General features: G+C 37.2%; 1 protein-coding gene across 1 annotated transcript in view; it reads right to left on the bottom strand.

Moving 5' to 3' along the window:
* Positions 1-23814, bottom strand: part of PTPRD (protein tyrosine phosphatase, receptor type, D) — a 1303505-nt gene that overhangs the window by 171596 nt on the left and 1108095 nt on the right. The window contains exons 15-22 of the mRNA XM_011937289.1: positions 22147-22291; positions 18672-18977; positions 17598-17791; positions 15202-15228; positions 10878-10995; positions 3839-4426; positions 3301-3398; positions 2199-2458 (exon numbers count right to left, since the gene is read on the bottom strand). Coding sequence (XP_011792679.1) covers positions 2199-2458; positions 3301-3398; positions 3839-4426; positions 10878-10995; positions 15202-15228; positions 17598-17791; positions 18672-18977; positions 22147-22291 — 1736 coding nt within the window. The remainder of the gene's footprint in view (positions 1-2198; positions 2459-3300; positions 3399-3838; positions 4427-10877; positions 10996-15201; positions 15229-17597; positions 17792-18671; positions 18978-22146; positions 22292-23814) is intronic.

Below are 23814 nucleotides of genomic sequence, written 5' to 3'. Positions count from 1 at the left end.
AACCTCCACCTCCCAGGTTCAAGCAATTCTCCTGCCTCAGCCTCCTGAGTAGCTGGGATTACAGGCGTGTGCCACCATGCCCGGCTAATTTTTGTATTTTTAGTAGAGATGGGGTTTCGCCATTTTGGTCAGGCTGGTCTCGAACTCCTGACCTTGTGACCTGCCCACCTCAGCCTCCCAAAGTGCAGGGATTACGGGTGTGAGCCACCATGCCTGGCCATCTTTAACCTTAGTAACTTCTCTAAGCCCACATTTCTAACTAGGTATTTCACTGATATTTCATATTAATACACCCAACGTTAAACTCATTTACTTCTGAATGTTTTTATCCTTTAGGATGACAGCATCATTCATTGTCATCCAAGCTCAGACCTCAGAGCCATATTTTACTGTCTTGATCTCATCATTAAAGCAGCTAATTTATGCTATACTACTACTCTAGTGTATCTCATGTCTGCCTCTGCATCCTATTTCCATCATCATCACCTTCCTTTAGAATCTTGTCATTTGCCTAGAGTCAACTAACTATGTGACCACCTCCCAACAATTTTCTCTACCACTATCTCTATGATGCTCCAGTCTATCCAACTTCCAACAATATATGAGCTATGGATAAATGCCTCTCTGCTTGACCTTCAAACCTGACATAGCAAGTTTCATCTAAACTTGAGGATGTGAGATACAAGAAATGACAAAGGATTTATTCTTATTCCAAACAGGTAGCACAACAGATACTCAACAAATATTTCCTAAAATGGAATTTTATTATGTATTACAGAAATGTTATCATGCCACTCTCCTGTATAAAGAGCTTTAATGGTTTCCCATTGTCTAGAGGATATAGTTTTCACTTCAGGGTTTACCCTTGGCTCTTGTACGCCTCCTTCTTCCTTCTCTTGTCACTTGTGGCCAGGCACTCTGGGATCCAGCCGTATGGCACCATTGGGTGCCTTTAGTAATGGGCCTATGCACATACCACTCCCTTTGCAAATAGTCTCTCTTTTATTATTTGTATGACTCCTATTTATCCCTTAAGATTAAGGGATCAGAAACTTCCTTGACCCATTCTGAATCAGCTGCTCTTCAGATAAAGCATAATTCTGTCATTAACGCTTACTACATCTCTCTGTTTCTCTGTATCTCTCTCACTCTATGGTAAGGTCTTTGAAGTCAGGAATCCATCTTTTTTAATTCCCCAGGGTCCACCACAGTACTTGTAGTTCATACATTTTGGTGAAAATACTTTTTTCTTCTACTAGTTATGCGACCAACTAGCCATATGTCCTTGGACAAACTAATTGACCAGATTTAATTTCCACTTCAGGCCTATTGGCCTCTATGCTGTGCTACATTCGAACCAGATCACTTGAATTTTCTAATGTTTATATTTTTTTCCAATGTCATTTTTAACTTTAACTTGTTGGAATTTTTCCTATTTGTAATACATCAGTGTCATACACCACCATCTAATTTCATCCAATGTGTTTTTCAACCTTATAGTACTTTGTAAGACTTCTTCATAATTAGAAAAATATTTTGCCAAATATTAGAGTTAATCACCTATTCACCTTATTCCATAAACTATGACATAAAATGCTTTGCAGTAGCCGGGCGCAATGGCTCACGCCTGTAATCCTAGCACTTTGGGAGGCCGAGGTGGGCAGGTGACGAGGTCAGGAGATTGAGACCATCCTGGCTAACATAGTGAAATGCTGTCTCTACTAAAAATACAAAAAATTAGCCGGGCATGGTGGCAGGCGCCTGTAATCCCAGCTACTCGGGAGGCTGAGGCAGGGGAATCACTTGAATCCAGGAGGCAGAGCTTGCGCTAAGCTGAGATTGCACCACTGCACTCCAGCCTGGTTGACAGGGCAAGACTCTGTCTCAAGAAAACAAAAACAAACAAACAAAAAGCTTTGTAGTAAGAACCATGTTCTACATGTTTTGTGTTTCTCCTAAATAACATTGTCCCTGCAACACAGATTAAAAACTCAGTGTTAAATGAAGGAAAATCTGTGTTACAATGAATACTAGGACACGTTGTAACAGACCTCGGATAGCAAAACTGGGAGTCTGAGCAGAAGAATCTTCCACTACATTAAGCAATATCTTCTTTTATGACCTCTATAATTTTGAGACATCATGTTCTTATTTACCAATAATTCTTTCCTTCAGCCCTAACCCTTCAATCAACTTACTTTATATTCTCATTTGCAGGTACTTCAGGCAGTTGCACAGTAATCATGCCATCCAAGTTGGTCTTCCCAATGAAGGCAGGCTTGGTACGTAGTACATCTGGTGCAGTCTTTGCTGTGACCCTGTGCTGCAGCCCACCAGCACTGTTTCCGCGATTTGTCAGCACGAACGAATATGACTTCTCAGGCTTCAGGTTGACAATTAACTTCTGTGTGGCTCGGCCATCTACTTCTTCTACCATTTTCCCATCATCATAAAGAATCTAAAGAGATAAAACCAATCAAAAAAATCTGATGATCAGAGAGGCAAAATATATTTTCTAAACCAATGTGCCCTTGCTTATGGAAAATGTATATATAGTCAATTCTAATTTTAGGTGACTTCTAAGCCCATGAGTGGTCATAATTCTGGAGATCACATCAATTTTCCTGTCATTTCCTACTGTGTCATGATAAAATGTTTCCAAGCCTATCAAAAATATACAAAGATATATATATATATATATATATATATACATTTACCAATATTAGACCTTTCAGTTGTATGTGATCTCAATGGAATATGTGCAGAAAAGCTGTATGTTTCAATGTATTATCAATATTGCTAATTTTCTAAAGGTTTTGGTTCTTCTTTCTAAATATATTTTTACTTTCCAAAATGTTTCTCTATTTCTTATTTCATAAATATGTACTTACTAACATCTCTTAATGGCAAGTCAGAGTTTAAAATGTGCCAACAATACAAGCCAGCGAATAAATTCAGAAACCCCCAAGGTATTTTAATATAAATAGGTAGAAACCATGTACATTTCATTCTCTGGCTGAAAAACAAAAGCACTAGCTTAGATGTAAAAAGTTCAAGTTCAAAGTAGTAGGTAACTTACAAGTGATGCCAGCCCTGGGTTTAAGCTCCTGCTCTCTCTTCAGAGTGAAAAGAACACACTTGCAAAGCGCCCAACGATCTCCCATGTGAAAGTCACAAACGAGAACAGCAAGGACATGTGGCCAAAATGAAGTGGTCTGCTTGCGGTGCAAATAACTTACCCAGATAAACGGTCCCCTCTACTTTTATCTGTGATTTCTTACTAATGAGAAAACAACTTACTTTGAAAGGCATGGCAGAGTTATAATTCTCTGGAATCTCCCAAGACAGCAACACGGAAGTCTTCATTACTGCTTTGACATGAAAATTTTTTGCAAACACTGCTGGAAAAGGAAAAACAGTGTATTTAAACTATTCTTAAAACAGATGACCTGTCCTTTCCACCATGGACCACAGGGCTTATGCTAGATGCTGTCTACTTTGATCGGAGAGAGAGAAGTATGATTTTCCTACCTGTTTAGAGCATTCATTTTAATACCCCAGTCTCATAAAGATCTTTCCTTTCTCTCCAATTCAGCCAACTATATTTTGTGTTTTCCTTACCTGAGGACATTGGGGTGCTGTCAGCCAGACTTGCTTGACATTCTATAACTGAAATCTAAGGCATCCAAGACGTAGTAAGTTTTACATACTTTACCTTTTAGTTTTTGCTGAACCTATTAATATGAATGGGCTGATCAGTTATTATAGCTTCAAAATACTGATTTCCAAAGACTGATATTCCTTTAAAGGAGGAAGGCCGTAAGCAGACAAATCCTACCTTGATCCACAGGCAGTGTCCTGAACTGGACACTGGGACTATATGGCCCGGGCCCTTTGCTCGTATGAGCACGTACTTTTACATCGTATGTGGTATCTGGTTTTAAGCCAGTGAGTGTCATAGTGGTGTCAGCTGGAACAATAAGCTGCTCCATTGGGAGAAGGGGGATGTTGATGTCCCTATAAAGAAGGGTATACTTGGTGATAATGCCATTTCTCTCTGCCAGGACAGGTGGTTGCCAAAATAACTGGACGGAGGTTGAAGTAGTGCTTTCTGAGTGAAGGTTTTGAGGGAATCCAGTTGGTACTTCTTCTGGAATGGAAATTTCCTTCACCATCTCCTCCCCAAAGCCCACTTTGTTTCTGGCTGAGAGCCTAAAGACATATGATGCTCCTTTGTGGATGTCTGTAGCTGTAAAGTGATCTTCTTTTTCAGAGAACTCGAGAGTAGTAAGTGGCTCCATATCCTTGCGGCCAAATTTTAGACGGTAGCCCTGAAGAGGTCCGAATGTGTCCACAGGAGGGTGCCACTGAATGAGAGCAGTATTCATCTGAGTGTGGTTAATCACAAGCCGAGGTTTCCCTGGAACTGGAGCACATGGGATGGAGTGGTAAGACCAATCAATGTGAATGTCCACATTTCAGTCATTGCCAAATGAGGGAGTTCCACTCTACCGGTATTCCCATTTTCTTACTTACCCAAACAAAACAAAACAAAACAAAAAAGGCAATGTCTGACCTACATACCTTTGTGGAAATATGCTCCTTGTCTTACTTTATTAAAGTAGGCTGAGATACTAGAATTTGATAACGGACACAAACAGAAATAATCATTGAAACAACAGCTTAAGGGAATTTTTTTTGATACCTGCACATTTTAAACCTCCACACATAAAGGTTCATATCAAAGAAAAATTAATTTGAGCAAAGATCAGCCAATTAGATATCACTAATAAGAATAACTATAATGATTATTTATTCATTGAGTATGTGCAATGTACCGGCGCCATGCTAAGCACATTGCATATAGTATTCACAATTGGTTTACACTCCTGACTCCTCACTACATTCTTGGATTAGTTATTATTATCTCTATCTTCTATAATGAGAAAATGAGGCCCAGAGAGGTAGAAAACTGTCCGAGGCCAGCGAGTAACAAGTGAGAAAGCTACAAGGCAAAACCCAACTCTGTCTGAGTCAATTGCTTAAATGCTTAATTGTGCTGTTATGTTGCTTAAAACTTAAACAAAATATGAAATAATATCACACTGACTTACTATGAATCTAATTTGCACTTTCTGTCTAACTTTACTATCCACATCATTCATCTTCATCAAGTTCTTCATCTGTGAAGTGGGAATTATATTAAGATCTACTTTATATTGTTCTTGTGAATAATAAATGAGGAAATTCATGTGAAGTCTTAGCATGAGGTTCTGCATTCTATTAATACTAATCAATTATTAACAATCCAAATATTAAACTTTTTATGGTGAAGGGCTAGCTTCCAATGAGTACAGAATTTATTTACCTTTTAAGTTAGAAATGTGAAGAGTTCTAATCTACTCATTCAATGCATTATTATATCTGTATTTCTTTTTAATGGAGAGCAATTATTCCTGGAATCCACAACAAAAGACATTGAGGGAGGAACATCAGAATCAAAACTAAACCAAGTTAACAGAAAGAAGAAGAAAGGCCAACTATGGTGGCTCATGTCTGTAAACCCAGTAGTTTGGGAGCTGAGGTGGTAGGATTGCTTGAGCCAAAGAGTTCAAAACCAGCGGCTGGGTGCAGTGGCTCACGCCTGTAGTCTCAGGACTTTGGGAGGCAGAGGCGGGTGGCTCACTTGAGGTTGGGAGTTTGAGACCAGCCTGACCAACATGGAGAAACCCCGTCTCTACTAAAAACATAAAAATAGCCGGGCGTGGTGGCGCATGCCTGTCATCCCAGCTACTCAGGAGGCTGAGGCAGAAGCTGCAGTGAGCCGAGATTGTGCCACTGCACTCCAGTCTGGGCAACAAGGGCAAAACTCCATCTCAAAAACAAACAAATAAACAAACAAACAAACAGCCTGAAAACAGCTTGGCAACATAGCAAGACTCATCTCTACGGAAGAAAAAAAAAAGGCATGGTGTCACATGTCTGTAGTCTTAGCTACGCAGGGGGCTGAGGTGGGAGAACTGCTTGAGCCAAGAGTTTGAGGCTACAGTGAGCTATTGATCACACCACTGCTGCCCAGCCTAAGTGACAGTGAAACTGTGTCTCAAAATTATGAACGTGAAGAAAAAGAAAGATGGTAGGAAAGGAGGAAAGCTTACAGTAATGGGAGACAGGTGACAAAAAATCATACCATAGGGATATAGATTAAGGTAAAAAAAATCACTAAAAAAGATTATGAGACAATATATAGAATATTAACCTCAGAGATGGACTGATTAGCCTCTTCATTTTGTATTTCAGAAAGTGAGACCAGGTGAAGATGTGCTCTGCTCTCAGAAATAACATTAAGATATTTACTTCCTTAACCAATGGAGCAACAGTTTTGTTTCACATGCTGGGAAGATTCATAGCACGCTTATGTAACTCAGCTAACCCACAATGTATGAGAATAATACTCTCTAAAGTTTTTAGATAAACAATTACCCAATAATGTGTGTTGTGTTATATATGTAAAACATGTGTGTTGCATTGTATATATAAAACACGTGTGTTGAAGGTAGGCCCAGGAACCACATCATTGTGTACTCACTGTGTTCCTCAGGAAAAAACGCATCCAGAGATCTTAACAACCAACTAACCCTCTCAGAACACAATCCATCCATAAGCTGGAGACCGTGTGAACTATTCCATTTGCTTTTAATGTATTTACAATTATCTTAATTTTAAAATAGTACTTTAAGGTAGAGACACTGGCAGACATCTTTAATTCCCCTTTGTGTATACACAGCATTTACATGATTTGTTCATGAAAATGTCAGTGATGGTCTCTAGGATTAAACACCTGAGTCTCTGCTGTGAAAAATCCATGGTGAAATAGAGCTTTCAGCAGAGAATACAGCCTTCATATGAAACTCAGTTGAAACAAGTGGGTGGAAACACAACTATTAATTCTCAACATTCTCCAGGACAACAGATTAAAAATATTTATTAAAATTTTTTGAAATTGTAGTTCCAATGAACTGCATAATAATATATACACTGTGTATCCTGTTTCTGTAAGATGCATGTAAAGCTAGGATAAATAAAAATAATTTCTTGATATACCACAAATATAGATTTCATTCTAATATTTGTCATTTATGAGCATGTTCTTATTAACTGATGTTTCACTTTATAATATTGCTATAGTACACATTTGGAGAAATATAATGGGCTGGCAAAGTCTAGAAAAAAACCCACTGACTTTGTAAATGTATATTCTTCTGTGGGAGTCAAAGCTTAGGATGGAATAATCTCTTTTGCTTTCGATGTTGGCATGACCTTTCTTATTCTGGGACAGAAAGGCTTGTCGGCTTGGAATCACAAGATCAAAGTAATGATCTAGCAATAAGAGCGTTAGCTCTGACCTACTGGCTTCCCCTGCTGTACACAAGGATCTCAGTCTGCTATCTATTGCCAAACCCACAACAGTCATTCCTTCCCTGGACAGAAGTTTTACTAAGCCTGAAAACTATGAGACAACCAGTCTGGAAGTGCCATGAAGCATACAGGAAGGGCTCAGTAAAGAAATGAATGCTTGTGCAGCTTGGAGAAGAACTCCCAATTATCACCTCAGGAGAGGTTGACCCCATGAAGGGTCACACGAAGGGATGCCCAACATTTCCATAAGCATGTGAATAATAGAAATAGTAAATGCAGTTTAAATAGGTTGGAGTAAGGGTTTGGGACAGTTGTGATATTTCATCCAGGGAATCACTGATAGGATAAAAAGGGGAAAAGGAATGAGGAGAGAGTTCTATATCATTAATACATAGTTAAAAAGAATTCTCCCAAACTCCACAGATTGGCAATGGAACTCACTGCATTCCTGGCTTCCAGAAACACTATAGGTATCAAACATTTACCAACAATTCACTTAGTGCAAATACTTGTACACTGGCACACAGGTATTTGAGTAAGGAAATAAAGACGGATACAGCAGGGTCTATGTTCTCTAACACAGGCATATTCCAGTTGGGAAAATAACGAGGTGGGATAGATTGTGCGATCTGTGGAGTCTGGCTCAGGTTTCTAATGCTTTAGGGTTATTCTGTAGACTACTTTTATAGGTCATGCCAGCTGTTGGTTCAATGGTTCTGCTCACTCCAGCACTGGAGCTTGAGGGTTGGTAAGATGAAAGGGTCTTAAATAATTACTCAGGGGAGTCAGAAGGTCACTTTTTGGCCAGGTCTTAGCGAACATATTGGAAGAAGCAGAGAAGGTCCAGCTACAAAGTAAATAACTCTAATTTATGTCATGACATATAAACTCTTCCCCCTTTTACATTTTCTTATTCTCTTACATTCTTTAAAAAATCTCTTAGGACTTCAGAATTGGTATATACGTGTGGTTGCCCTTTACTTTTTAGCAACTGCAATCATTGGCGATCAGCCGAGGTACTTAGTTGCAATGGCTCTAAACTTAGCCCCAATTTAACCTAGTACCAAAGCAACAACAATCATAATTGACTGGACTTGGGCTAATATTTCCAAATTCTCCCTGTCACAGTCATCTTTTGATTATCGTTAACATAGCTGTTCAATATAGTACTGAAATTCAGGTAAAAATATACAGAAAATGTCAAACCAATGAATTTTCTGTTTGCCTTTAACCTCAAGGCCTCAGGACTAAACTAAATATTACAATACAGAATAATGGGAGTATTAACAAAGAAAATACAGATATTTCATAATGATTGAAACATAAAAGCCAACATTTTCTTCAGAAGCATCCTTCAAGTTATATGAATCTCCTGTAGATTATACTTAAACTATGATCAGTACTCTTGTTTCAAAGATATGATTATTTACAGGTTCTAGAAACAAGGTATAATAAACAAACACCCCACAATCAGGAAGTTTACTATTAAAATAAAATTTCAAGAGAATTCCTGAATTCTTTGTGGGAGCTGTAACTAAATACCTTTACAATTATGATTATTAGGAGCCCACATCTGTGAGATAAATTCAGTAATTCTCCACAGTCACATAAATATACGAGGATTTTTAGTATGGTATACAGAACAAAACAAATTGATATATCCACTAATCGCCTAGGGATAAACCATGAATAGGGGCTGCTTACGCAAAGAAAAACTAGAGCTTCGCTCTTAAAGGAATTAAATTTGGATTCTTCTACTTTCTTCCCAGGTGCAGTGGGGAGGTCTTACAAAAGTAAATGTATAGGCATCTAAATTGCAAGCATTTTCTATCTCAATACCGAAGCCTCTATTGATTAAGAAGGATCTAAAATAGTGAATGAAAATGCCAAAATAATTCTATATATGAATAAGTTCTAAAATTCTAAAATGTCTACTGTATGGTAACTAAAAAGGGATGAGATGGCATTAGTGACGTTAAAATAGAAAAAATCATTCCTTTCTCTAAAATTCATATCCCTTGGCTATAAATCCTCTACTTTCTTGTCATCCTAACATGACCCTATATAATGGGCAACAGGGGAGTGGTGCTTAATATAAGACATTTCAGAGTTATTATGGCATATTTATAAATGTAGGTGAAGGAAATGCATGTTGTTCAATTTGAGATTGAACTCTTGGTTGTTGATGTTGTAATAGAGACTGGTTCCACAGCCAGATAGTGATCATGCCATCATGCCCCTCACTGAATACGTGTCTGCTCTGCAGGGCATTAAATTAGCTTGATGTAATGGTATTTTAAAAAAAAGCCCAGAAGATTCAGCCTTGAAGGATTTCGCCATCTGTAATCCCGCTGCCTGAGGCAATTCCAGGTGGTAGGATACGAGCGAGGCAAATCTTACGACATTTAGACAAAGCTGGCAGTGAGCACGGCACCCAGAGAGCACTCAGCATCACAGCTGTTCTTTCCTTTATGCCTTTACATAGAGGTATGTTCCTAAAAAGTTGTTTGAGAAGTGATTTGGGCGGAGTAAATCAAATCATGGTTTCCATGTTCACGGGAGATTGCTATATATGAGGATTGGAGGAGCGTCCTTCTGCAATTATCTCTTAATTTACTCATTCTACAATGTTTGCTCTTCCTTCATGCTGGCTTTTCCACACAGTAACCCTAAAAAGCACTGAAGAAGCCTTATTCTTTAGAAGGGAGTAATTTTATACTATTTAGCCTTCTTAATTTTCTTTTTCTTTTTTTTTTCTATCTTTTGTTCAATTTGGCTTCTTTAGAATTCCCACAGCAGGGGGTGGGGAAGACAAAAGGTAGAACTGTAAGTCATGAACCCAGTTTAAGATGGCAGCTCTTCTAAGGAGATTTGTTGTCCAGGGAAGTTGTCCAGGGAAGTTGAAATTGTTGTTTGACTTCCCTGCCCAGACCCCTTCCCTCCAGACCTTCATGGGACTTGATCCTTCACATCATTTGAGTCTCAAATAATCCTTCCTCTACAAGAACTTCTCAGCCCCTAGAGGCTGCCTGATCCTTAATTGCCTATACACTTTTACTTTTCATCTTACCACTTTCTGACATTCTATTTTATACTCCTTTCGTCACTTGTTAATTATCTAGTCCTATTCAGAAAGTAAATTTCATAAGTGCAGATTCTTGTTCTGTTTTGTTGATTGCTTCATCCCCAGTGCTGGTTACAATGCCTGACACACAGAAGCTGCTCAAAGAAATACTTGTTGAATGACTGATTGAATAGTTTGGACAAATTATGCACTTGGACTATTTTTTTCCCTGATCTATTTTTTTTTTTTACCCCTGAACTAAAAACACAAAAGTTGACCATAGTCCATTTATTTCGTCTGATTTTATAATAATAAAAGCCTGCTAGAAGCTAGCCATACCATTTAGAAAGTTAGTATTACTATTCAAGGCACATATATGCGCAGGCATGATTACCTGCCCCAGTGGTGGACACCAGTTTGGGCTTGCTGCGAGCACCATCTCCTTTGGTTGTGTAGGCTGTGACCGTAAGGGAGTAGGAAGTTTCAGGCTGGAGCCCAGAAATGATCATGTCCTGAAATGACAAAACAGAATGTCACTGATTCAAAACATGCTACTAATGCCCTGGGGGAAAAACAAGGCCAGATGTCTGCCTTCATTCTGCAAATGCTCGCACATCCCTTGCGGCCATGCTAAGCCCTGGAAATTTCATGCCTGAGCTCATGCTATCGAGATCCGTTTTCATGCTGATATCAAAGGGGTGTCTTCAGGCATCTTGGGAGGTAGTTCTTACGGTATTTATTAGTCAAAGACATTAAATCTGGAGCCAGACTTCCTGAATTCTTCAACTTTCATGTCCTTACTAGCTTGGACAGACCAAGTACGTTTACCTATCTGTGCCTCCATTTCCCGTGTGAATGTTGGAATTATAATAGGACCCCATAGGATTTTATGAGTTATATGAGGTAAACTCACAGAACTATGCCTGACTTCTAGGAAGCATTCCATGAAAGAGGGATTATTTTATGCCAACAGCTCTCCACACACATCCACTGTAACCCACAGACTGCAGATGCGGCTGATGCCAGCACAGTCTTGTTTTATCACTATGGAAGAATTTTATCAAATGGTTGTTGTTGGACCAGATACCCTGAGAGAGAATTGGCTTAGGGCTCTCTTATTGATTGATTGTATTATCATGTTTATTGGTTATTTGTATAGGCTATGAGCAGAAATCATTATCCACTGAGGAGAATTTTCACACACATTAAAAAGCAGCCACAAAAGCAAAGAATACAACTGGACTTTAGTTTTACCGCATCACCAGTATGTGTTCAATTTATTTGGACTTTCTAAAAACGTTAAATACCACATACTATTTACCAAAATTCTTAGTTTTCTCTTAGTCAGGGCCCAAAGTGGTGGTGGTTATAAGACCAGATGGTCTTTGATCTATTCCTTTAAACTACGGGTTATGGGATTCTTTAGAGATTCTGGCTATTAACTTATTCCAGTATTTTAAGAACAAATACCAGAGCTGCATGTACACATGCGCACTGAAACACACAGACTCACACACAGAGCAATATAAAAACCCTTTCAGATTTTTGGCACAGCTGTGTTTTCAAATTGAATATGGATAAATTTAGGAAAATACACAATGTCATTGTCTTCCAAATCTAAAGACAATGTGACTGACGAGTGAATGAATTATACTGTGTGAAATACAGTAGGTTTTTTTTTTTTTTTTTTTTTTTGCATTGCAAGGCTGTAACAGATACCATAGAGCTCAATTGTTGAAGCTGACTCTAAATATGACAGCTTCTGACAACATGCTTTCTCAAAAGAGCAGGAATATCTCATTGTGGAAATTCAAGAAGTTCAGATACCATCCTGAAGAGTCACTGGAAATTTCATTATGCCATTTAAATGGGCTATTTGGGAGAGATGTTGTATTTCCAGGACCTTGGAATGGTTTCCCTAACATTACAGAGGATAGAAAAACCAAGTAAACTACCCAAGAGCAGTATTCTAAATGACAGCAGACACACTGACTATGCCGAAAACTATGATGATTAAATGCCAATATTATTGTTTCCAAGGTTGCCCTCACATGCCACCGGAGTAATGCTGAAAAGCAGGCATGGCTAACTAGAAAAAGCAGCAAGGCTTGCTTTCATCACCAAATTTTGCAGCAAGAAATTATGCACTCTGGGCTTTATACGTTTCTTATCATGAAATTAGAGTTAACCACACACATCCATTCTCTTGCCCAGGTTGTTAGAGGATAACAGACGTAACGCAATTTGAAATGCGTCAAGTACCCTGCAGTGGTATAATCTCAACTGGACTCACCTCTCTCTGCCATGATCATATCCCTTCTTGGATTACATTTTATTTCTTTAAGAGGTGGGTACACTTCCTTCCTTGGTTGTTTCAGTATGCTCTGTGAGGTGATGTGCCTGGTACTATGGCCATAATTCCTTATTCTCTTTGTATCCCCCTGTCCTGTCTCCACTTTGCTTCTTGTCCCTGACTGTTAAAAGTTGGCATACCTGAGGTTCTGTCACAGTCACTGGTCTACTGTTTCTCTCTAATCTTAAACAAACAAACAAACAAACAAACAAACTGCATTCATTTCTAAACCTTAGGTAATTATTCCTGCCTATATTCCTGATTTATTTCAGCTGTGACTTCCAATCTGCGCTCCAGTGGCATATACACTGTAAATATCTGCTGGATATTTTCCTGTGACTACCCAGTGTTACTTCAAGTTCAAATGAACTAAAACTTAAAAATCATTCCTGGAAGTAGACTCCCCTTCCTTACTTCCATATTTTAATGAATGGTAACACATTTGCAAAACTTATGAGCTATCTTTGACCTCTTTCTCTTCAATTCTTAGCAAGTTTTTTTGCCAATTCTTCCTTTTATTGATCCTAAGTATTACTTTTTCATTTCTACTGCCTCAACTCTGTTGCATTTTTATCACTTCATGACTAAATTAGCAAAATAACTCTTTTTACTTGCTTTTCTATCTGCCACCTTTTTACTCTCTAATCTATCCACTAAGTCACTGGTTTTTAAACTGCAGGTAATGACCCATTTAGTAGGTTGTGAAATCAATTTAGTCAGTCATGACCAGAATTTAAACAAACAGAAATGAAATGGAATAAACTTGAATACTTAATGTTAGTGCTTATTATACAAAATATGGTTCTATAAAATTTGTATTTTAGTTAAACATATGTGTGCATTGAATCACGACATATAATGTATTTCTTACTGTGAGTTATAGTCAAAGAAGTTTATGGTCAAAAACGCTGCTGCACTGGCAATCCCACGAGAACTGATACCTTGGACACAGTTACAAGATTCCCAGTAAGAGTCCTGTGCATTGGCAGTAAATATTTATTCAGTGAATGGAAGAATATCTTCCTGTCAGCCTTTAACTCATTTTTAAAAATTTCTCCTATATCGCTCTAATATTGAAAAGTTAAAGACTGACTGGCCAGCTTTTTGGCTTGACTCTTCTGGTTTTTCCAGTATTATATTATAGTTGACCTCTTAGCTCTATTTACCACTGAGTTACTTACAGGAAGCCTTCATTTATATCAAATTGTTAGGCTCACTGTCATGTGACTACACCACATGCTCAACTGTCTCAATGACTGGTTTTGCTGTGCTCAACTTAAAAAAACATATATGTTCCACCTCCAGCTCCCCAACACACACACACACACACACACACACACACACACACACACACAAACACTTTTTCACTTATTCAGTCTTTAATCATCTCTTAAATTCTCAACTGAGCTTCAGGACTTCTTTTACTATCTTGGACCACTGTCTCTGAATTCATAGCTCTTACTGACACTGTCCACTAATTTATTAATGCATGGTACACTGCTGTAGGCCATATATTTTGCTGCATTTTACAAAACTTTTCAGAACTTTACTCTTCCTTAGCCACTTAGAATATAAACACTAGAAAGGCAGGTGTCACATCATGTGTCCCTTGCAGTGGCATATACATAACAGTCCCTCAATAAATAACATAGAACTTTCATTCAAATATTTTAAAAACATTCCTCCCTCAGCAAGATACTTTCTACTTCTTGGCATAATCCACTCATCATTCAAATATGTATGGGTAAAAGTGAAGAACAGCCACTTCTAGTTAGAGTTAATCAGTGCCAGATCTGTATCTTGTTATCCACTGGATATGTGACCCTGGAGTAGGATTTATGAGCAGCCTACACCAAACAATCTGACATCTCCAGTCTGCAATGCCTTCATTTAAAGCAAGCTTGTCCCACATGCAGCCCAACACAAACTTGTAAACTTTCTTAAAACATTACGAGATTGTTTTCTTTTTTAGCTCATCAGCTGTCATTAATGTTAGTGGATTTTATGTCTGGTCCAAGACAATTCTTCTTCTTCCAATGTGGCCCAGAGACGCCAAAAGATTGGACAACACCCCTGTATTTTAAAGCATGCCTCCTCTGACTGTCACAAAGCAGAGTTAGTAGCAGCCATCAAAATAAATATCACAAGCCCACGACATTTCTTACGCAGTCAATAGCACCATGCCGATTTCACAAAACAGAAACCAAAATAAAAAGTGCACCACATAGTGAAGATAACTTAAAAATAATTTGTTAGTTCATGCATCCAAGCAAACTGTGATGACAGATCACAAATAAGTGAAAGGATGTCAGAGAAAACAAGCATATATAGTCTGCTTATGACAAAACAGTCAAAAATTACTCACATGTTCAGTAGTATCATCAAATTCCCACTGATTGAGAATAAGAAGGTTGGGAGGAAAACAAAATAAAAAGAAAAAAAATTTAAAGCCTTATACAGGCACTGTTGCCCTTCTTAGACTAAAAAAATTGAAAAAACGAACAAAGCAGTGTGTACAATAAAATTCCAGAGAATGTGTGTTTTGCTGCCACCTCCACCTCTGATTGGGAAGTCAAATTAAATATCCTTTGTTACTGTTATCGCTAAAACCAGCTAATATTCTTTAAATGTATGGTTCACTGAAACACAGCAATGAGGCACAGAAAAAGTGAATATTTCTACTCATACCCTACTCATATTTATTTTGACTTCTATCTTAAGTTACACAATTAAAAGTCACTATTGAGATTAATATCTTTCACTATATTTAACACTTATAGCTTCAATGAAGTCCTGTGAGATGTAATGAAATTTCAGTGAAGAGTCAAGGAAAATAAATGAGATGGGAAAGAAGGAAAATACACAAGAAAAATCAGCAATTAATAAAGAAAAGACAAAGAAGAAGAGGAAAAAAAGACAGAGTTGACATTTAATGCATTTGGTATTATATAATTCCGTTAACTACCAGATTTTACAATGGAAATGGGACAGAATTACTGTTCTATAATGTAAAATATCTAAGAACCAAAGGAGAACATCAAAGCACGATGGTCATATTGTTTTCTTTTCCATAATTGTAGACTTATATGATAAAACATAGTGATGGTTTTATTAATTTTATAACTTTCTTTTTATAGGCACTACATAATAATTATTGACAAAAATCAAGTCAATGGCCCCTTTCCAGTGTTGAAGGGGTATTATGAAGCTCTACTGCATTTACGGAAGTGGCCTTGGGCTAGATAAGAGAGCCGTGAATCCAGATCCCTTTGCTTAGAATGTTTCAAAACTGAAGAAAACATAAAGGCTTTTGAGAGTTGACTTGTATTAAGACTTCTGGGGTAAGTACTTTCCTTAGAGGCACAGAGATATTTATTGCTCTCTTTTTTTATATTTATTTATTTATTTATTTTGAGACGAAGTCTTGCTCTGTCGCCAGGCTGGAGTGCAGTAGTGCGATCCCGGCTCACCGCAAACTCCGCCTCCCGGGTTCACGCAATTCTCCTGCCTCAGCCTCCCTAGTAGCTGGGACTACACAGGCGTGTGCCGCCACACCCGGCTAATTTTTCTATTTTTAGTAGAGTCGGGGTTTCACCATGTTGAGCAGGATGGTCTCGATCTCTTGACCAGGGGATACGTCCGCCTTTACAGACAAGAATGTAGAACTGGGCAACCTGGTGCCACAGTTTTCAACTTGCTTCATAACCTTTCTGACTTTCACACAAAGAAAGGCATTTTCATTTGAAATAAATTTCAGATATTTTATAAACTCCATCCTTTTCCCTGCCAAGTCACCAATTTCTTGGATAATGAAAATATTCCAATGATCATAATATCCCATCCCCATGATATCTCATCACCATTAGATACAGCAAAGGTAAGCTAGTATATGAGTCATGTACAATTTTCAGGATGGTAGTTGCAAGTTGAAATCTTCATCTTCCTTTCAGGAAAATATGTAAAACCCAAGTGAATTTATTATGGGACTATCTCTGCATCACCTCTAATTTTTGAAAAATTGTGAAAATTTTCAATGCTCTGTTTTAAACAACTAATTATAAAACCAGGTTGTGATACCATAGTTGCAAACCACTGCCCTAAGATCAATACAATTTCTCATATACTCAACTATTCTGTTTCAGTACTTTTTTTTTTAACCTTGGTTCAACATAAGGATCCCATTTATTCTCTAGGAAATTCTGATTCAATTTTTAATATCATTGTCACCATCTTCATTTTCTGAGACAGGAAACAATGAGTTTCATCAAATATGTAATTTGATGAAGAAGTACTAAATATAATACTGAGTAACTGTACCTGAATAAAAATGTCTATTCTTCAATGGAAGAAGACATACATTTAGAAATTAGAACAACTAAGTTCCAAGTTGTTTTAGCACAGAAGAAAATAGATTCCATCAGCCAAATTGCAGTTTAGAAATCTTCTCTTTGACTCAACTAAGACAATCATTTTTTGAAGTCAGAAAGGCAAACTCAAATATGGTTGTAAAGGGCTGAATATCTGTATTTTAAGGAAAAAGTAACATGTTTTTAATCAGACTTGAGTGTCATTTCATTACAATTCCCTTCCTCACTTGATGGTAACTCTGACTGAAAAGATCAATATGCATCAATGTGTAATGAAAACTAGAATTTTGTACAGGATTTTTTAAATGTTGAAAAACTAAAATAAGGCCAAATGCAAGATATGAACTAAGACACACTTATATAAAAATCGAGATACATAACTTCAGAGGCTTACCTGTGCATCAGCCAGCATGACATCTTTCAGCATGGGCTGGCCCTTGGGCTCACCATTTTCCATCCTCACATAATGTACCTGGTATCCTCTTATCTGGCCATGCTGTTTATTGGGCACAGGTGAGCGCCATGAGACTTTAACAGATGTTGAGTTGACAGCCTCCACCTCGACTTTGCGAGGAGGACCACTAGGAACTGGAACAACATCATTGGATAAAAGAAATTATAGGCACTTGTCCCACCCAATCAGAGCATTTTCTGCATTTTCTTTACTTAGGTTTCTTTTTCAAAAAATGGGTAAACCCACTATGTTTCCTTTGAAGAATACGAACATTTTCAACCAATGAAAATGCTTAACCAATCTGCTCTACCTTTTAAGAAAAGATCAAAAAACATGACCGATGCAAAAAAAAAATGGAAGAAAAAAAGAGTATCAGAGAAATAGAAAAACATGTAAAAAATGTACAAAAGCCAAGGAAGATGCTTTGAGGTTCAAAGCATTAAAGCACAAAGAGGTATAGCATTGAAATAATAACAAAAACTGGCTGTTGATTGTTGTGTGTTTTTTAAAGGTTTCTTTTTAAACAGCAGAATAAAAAGATTCTTGATTATATGGATTATCTTCTCTTTTTTCTCATATCAAAGGTATTCCATACAAAAGATGCCAAAAATTGAATGTTGAGCATCAATGTTTCTGAAATATGTAAGACAAAAAGGCAACAAAAAGAAGGTAGTTTTGAAAAGTTAACTTCAAAATGTAAAAGAAGTGACTACAAAAAGCCAAGAAAAACACAGAAGACTTTAGATGGAGGTACAGAGACGGGCTGGATTGCAAGACCATAGGAGCCAACAGTCCTTTTAAAGAGAAGCAAATTACTGCATTGAGATTTAAAAAAAGAAAGAAAAAAAAAAGGCCAGGCTGCAGCAAAGACAAGTCTTTGTCAAAAATACTAAAGCAACTGCAATGCTGGGTAAAAAGATGAGCAGAGAAAAAAGATTACTGTTAGCCTATTGAAAGACAGCAGACCAAGACTGTGTCAGAAGGGTGCAAACTGACGTAGCGGAGGCAACATACCATCTTCATCGGTTCGAATCAACACGGACAAGCTCTCAGGGCCAGGGCCGACATCTGTATGGGCCGTCACAGTGATCCGGTATTCAGTCCATTTTTCCAGTTGTTCCAAAAGGTATTTGGTAGTGTCCGAAGGAATTCCCAAAATCTCGTGAGGCTTGTCATCTTCCCCATCCACTGCAGTATACTTGATGGAGTATTCAGTGATAATGCCATTCTGTTTTTCCACTGGTGGAGGTTGCCAACTTACCAAAATACTAGTGGAACTTGGGCTGGTACAACTAATGTCTTGAGGAGGAGCTGACGGCTCTTATTTTGGTAGTGAGTTAAAGGAGGATTTAAGTGAAAGGACAGGAGTGGTTGAAAAAGAAAATGATAAAACAAAAGAAAAGGCAAAAATAAATAAACGAACAATAAGGACGAAACAAAAATAAGGCTATGAAACTTAAATTCTAATGACAAATTATGTACCTTGGCTTAGTAATATGAATAAACCAAAAAAATGAATTAATGACCAAAAATAACTGTTAAATAATGGGGTGGGGGGAATATGTGAAAATGAGACCTCAAGATAATGGAGCCTCAAATAAAATTACCTACCTGCGATATAAATTCTTCTTCTAAACCAATCCCTCAGTATCTCCCACCCCCACTATACTGACTACCCAGCTTCAAAAAAGTTGCAAATAGTGCTAGCATTTACTTGAGGGTCTGATGGTGCTTCACAGATGTTGTTTCCAAGCTTTCCCTTCTATATTCTAGAATGAGGATGGTTTACATACGGTACTCATTTGCGAAAGGCTTCTTAAGTGTGAAAAGTTACAATAACCGCTAATGCCCTTCTACCAGTTCCAATTAAAAATAAGTAAGTCAGCAACAAACCTAAGAGGGTTCACTCTATCTGAAAAACTGAGTTTGCCTGACCAGTTTTAATAATAATAAAAAAATGTTAACATTGATCGTAGCCCATACACAGTGAGCATGCAGAATCAATAAAGGATGAAAATGCAGAGTTCAAGGTTTACCTACCCGAGGGCAATGTCAGGCTTGTTGATTCTGACTGTAACTTGTACTTACCCTACGTCAGCTTTCAGCTTTTTAATTATAACTCTTCTTGAGACACCATTGCTAGTGAAGAATTAGACCCCACCAGCAAAATTTGGTAAAATCAATAATAAGCATTTATCCCTTACAAAATGTCAATAACACAGTCATTAAAAAGAACTGTTTTTTTCAAACCCAAGTATCAACTGGAAAAGATATAACTTATGTGCAAAATTTCTTTCATTTTGTACATATTCATACAACATAGGGTTTATATTAGAGTTAAAAGATATGCTTTCCTACTGCCCATTCTAAATTAAACTAGTCACTTTCTGAGAAATTATTTTCCATCAAATTAACCAAACATTATGATTTCAAAAAATTAAAAACCAATAAAAGACAGCACAATTACTACTATTATTTAAAATGTAATAACGTATGTTCCTAAAGAAGAACAAACAAGTGGGCAAAGATAATACAAATCCATATACACACACATATATTTTTAAAGTAATGTATATGGTACAGTGAATAAAGCAATCCTATGTTTTATATTTGAATGTGTAGTTTGGGGATTTCCCTAGACTCTGTAAGTCTTAATATTATGGAGTGCCAGGTGTATTCAATTGTTCAGGGGATTATCAGTCTTTCTTAATTTACGTGCCTTGTGTTCATTATTACAGTCAATCAAAATAAAAGCTCTCTGTATTGACAAAAAAGGAATCCTCATAGGACAGCCTTGTAAATTTGGAATAAGATTTGCAAAACCACTAGAATCTCATTTTCTGACTGATTCTGACTAGGGGTTCTTATACCTCAAATTATAAAACTATTTTATATGCATTATCATTATTCATAATAAATTGAGTTGTTCATGTAACAGCAAGGACTCATTTGTAATTCTTTTTAAAAAGCTGATTTGGTTTTCACTAGGGCTATCTTCAGACTTCCTATTTTGTGAGAATATATTAAATACCATTTGAAAATTTTACTTTAATAAAATAAGGAATAGATAAGCGTTTGATGTGCTTATAAAAAGTCTATTCAATTTATATGTACATGTTAAAAAAGTGAGGTTTGTAAACCATGCGAAATACGGTATTGAAGCATGTAACATTTCTCTTAACTAAATGCTTGGTTTTAAGAAATTATCTTCTACAATACTATTTATCAGCCTGCCTGGAATTCAAAGCAGACATACAGGGAATGCATTAATTTACATGCTTATGCCTTTAAATGAAAGAAAATTTTATGGGAATAAACAGTAATCACTAACAGATTAAACAGGATCCTAATCCTTTTCATGTGAATAATCATGCTTTAAGAGGGAAAAACATACATTTTATTATCAAAAAACCCTGAAAGTTTTCAGGTTTCTATAGAAAATGAAATGGTGGAAAACTTGCTTATTTATATGGAAGGAAATTAATCTTTTAAAACATAAATATCAGGTTTGCTGATAGGTCTAAATACGAGGTCAACAGAGCATCTTCTTGACAAAATTCAATGTATTTCTATTATAGATATCTATTGTATAATTCACTATATCAAAAAGCAAAGACAAAATGTCATACAAAGAAATCTAAAATAACTCAACAAAACTCTTCAATTCAAGGTAAATAGTATTTTTATCAGTGAATTGTAGACACTTACTAATAAAAAGCACTTAATAGTATTATAAGCCACCAAACTTTCTATCAAAAACAATCTCCTGTATAATACTTTATGCAAAACAATCTGCCCTGGGCACAATTAACCCCCATTGTGATAAACACAGCTATGCTTAAGGGTAACAGTTCCGAAAAGAAATTGAACGGGAGGAAACAAAACACAATTTAGAAGTGCAAAAATGTTTGCCATTATTCCATTGTTTCTAAATTTGTCCAGATACAGATTTTCTGTTAATGTTCCAAATTTCCACATGTACTACACACAGAGTTAATAAGAAACAAGTCATCAGACCTGAGCTTTTCTTAGTAGAAACAACTACATGAAATAAGGACTTGTTTGTTTACAAAGCTAAAGCCTGTGTGCTTAAAAAAAGTCTTTTTTTTTTGTCTTTTGCAGTCTCTTTCATTTGCCAAGCCCTCCTATGATTATTTTGCAGGGTTCTCAATGTGAATTTTGCTTTAAAGCCTTATAATTCATTAAACAGGGCTTGATCTAACTCCTTTCACCCACTTTTCACCCATGGAGGTCTGCCACCTTCTTTAAAAGTCTTTCAATGTGGGAAAGTGGGATCTGTTATTTGGATCAAGTGTGAGACCAAAATAAGTCACAGTTACACTTTCATCTGTGAAGTGTGATGCATACTAACCTAGAGACTACTAACTATTAAGCATATTAGCAGGTTTGCTTGTTGGTGAAGGTGAAAGCTACCAACATCTACCAGAGGAAACAAAAAGGCAGAAAGTAAGCAAAGAGAGACACCTACTTGACTGCATGGTTCTAGCTGATATTTCTGCAGTAGAAGCACCCAGGCCTTGAGGGGAGCGTGCAGCCAGACGGAAATAGTATAAGCTGTTTGGTTTCAGTCCTTGCAGCCTATATGATGTCCCTGGCTCAATGGTAATTCGTTGCTGGAAGCAATAAGAGAATGTGGTCATCTTCAGTAAGATTCGTGCAAATAGTTTTTAATCACACTGTCTGGACTATCAGATTTCTATCATCAGGTTATAATCTCATCGAAATATCACCAAAGGAGTCAACAGTGAGTATTATCCAGGGCTATACTAAGGAAATTATATAATGAAAATATCAGTTTAAAAGGCAAGTTTCTACAAAGGTAACTGGAAGAAGGGAAGTCGGAGATCTTTTTAATGATGACACAGTTAGCCAAATACATCAGATAAGAGGAAGACTGAGAGGCCAACACCCATGAGTAGGTTCTGCCCTTAAATGCGTGTATGTTGCTGTGACACAGATCACAACAGAAACTGACACCTGCCCCTAGTAGTGGAATCTGCCCAACATGTGCATTTTTAATTGAACAGATGTCTACCCATCTCCCATGACCTTCTGAAATCTCAATTGGAGGCAAAGAAAATATGACCAGAAGAGGCAACAGTAACCAGCATACAATTTACAAGAGGTTGTTATAAAAGAGATTTGAAATTGCCCAGTTTTGATGGGATAAAAATCACGTTAGTTACTAAAGAAAGTTGAACAATTTATCGGAAACCACATTACTACCCTAGGTTGATCTAAAATAACTGAAAACTTTCCTTTCTTTGTGAATATAGAAACCCACAGCCAGAAAAAAAAAAAAAAAATTCACAAATTTTTGTGGACTTTTGAAATACGATTTCGTTAATCAAATGCCACTGTTAATCAAATGCCATCCTGGCTAACACAGTGAAATCCCGTCTCTATTAAAAAACAAAAAATTAGCCAGGTGTGGTGGTGGGTGCCTATAGTCCCAGGTACTGGGGAGGCTGAGGCAGGAGAATGGCGTGAACCCGGGAGGTGGAGCTTGCAGTGAGCACAGATTGCACTCCAGCCTGGACGAGAGGAGCCAGACTCCATCTCAAAAAAAAAAAAAAAAAAAAAAAAAGAAGAAGAAGAAGAAGAATTCAAATATAAAACTAGAGAAACCATCCCTAGGGTATTCTGGCTTACAAATACAAAAGTTTTCAGAAATTTCGGATCCACCAAATAAGAAATAAAGGAATTCCCTCAATAAGCAATTGTAGAGCATAGTAGCTGAGCCAACATTCAAGCATCACAATTCTCCTTTACTCTTTGTATGTATGTGTGTAGGTGTGTATGTATGCATGTATTTTAGTTTGGTGGCGGTAATGAAGGTTTAAAATAATTCAAAGCTGATTTAAGCCTTATAGAAAACACCAATTGCTCAAGTTGTATCATGAACACTTTAAGTCATACCTGCATTTCAAGTATATAACTTTTTAAGTGTTTTTTTTTAATTGGCTTTGTTAGCTAAATCTAAATTTATATTGGCTTTGTTAGCTATATCTAAAAGCACTGCACTTAAAACCTATTCTTGCCGGGCGCGGTGGCGCAAGCCTGTAATCCCAGCACTTTGGGAGGCCGAGGCGGGCGGATCACGAGGTCAGGAGATCGAAACCATCCTGGCTAACAC

This window comes from Colobus angolensis, unplaced genomic scaffold (genome assembly GCF_000951035.1).
Source record: "Colobus angolensis palliatus isolate OR3802 unplaced genomic scaffold, Cang.pa_1.0 Scaffold162, whole genome shotgun sequence".
In the NCBI taxonomy this organism is placed as follows: domain Eukaryota; kingdom Metazoa; phylum Chordata; class Mammalia; order Primates; family Cercopithecidae; genus Colobus; species Colobus angolensis.
This window is presented reverse-complemented; position numbering and strand designations above follow the sequence as displayed.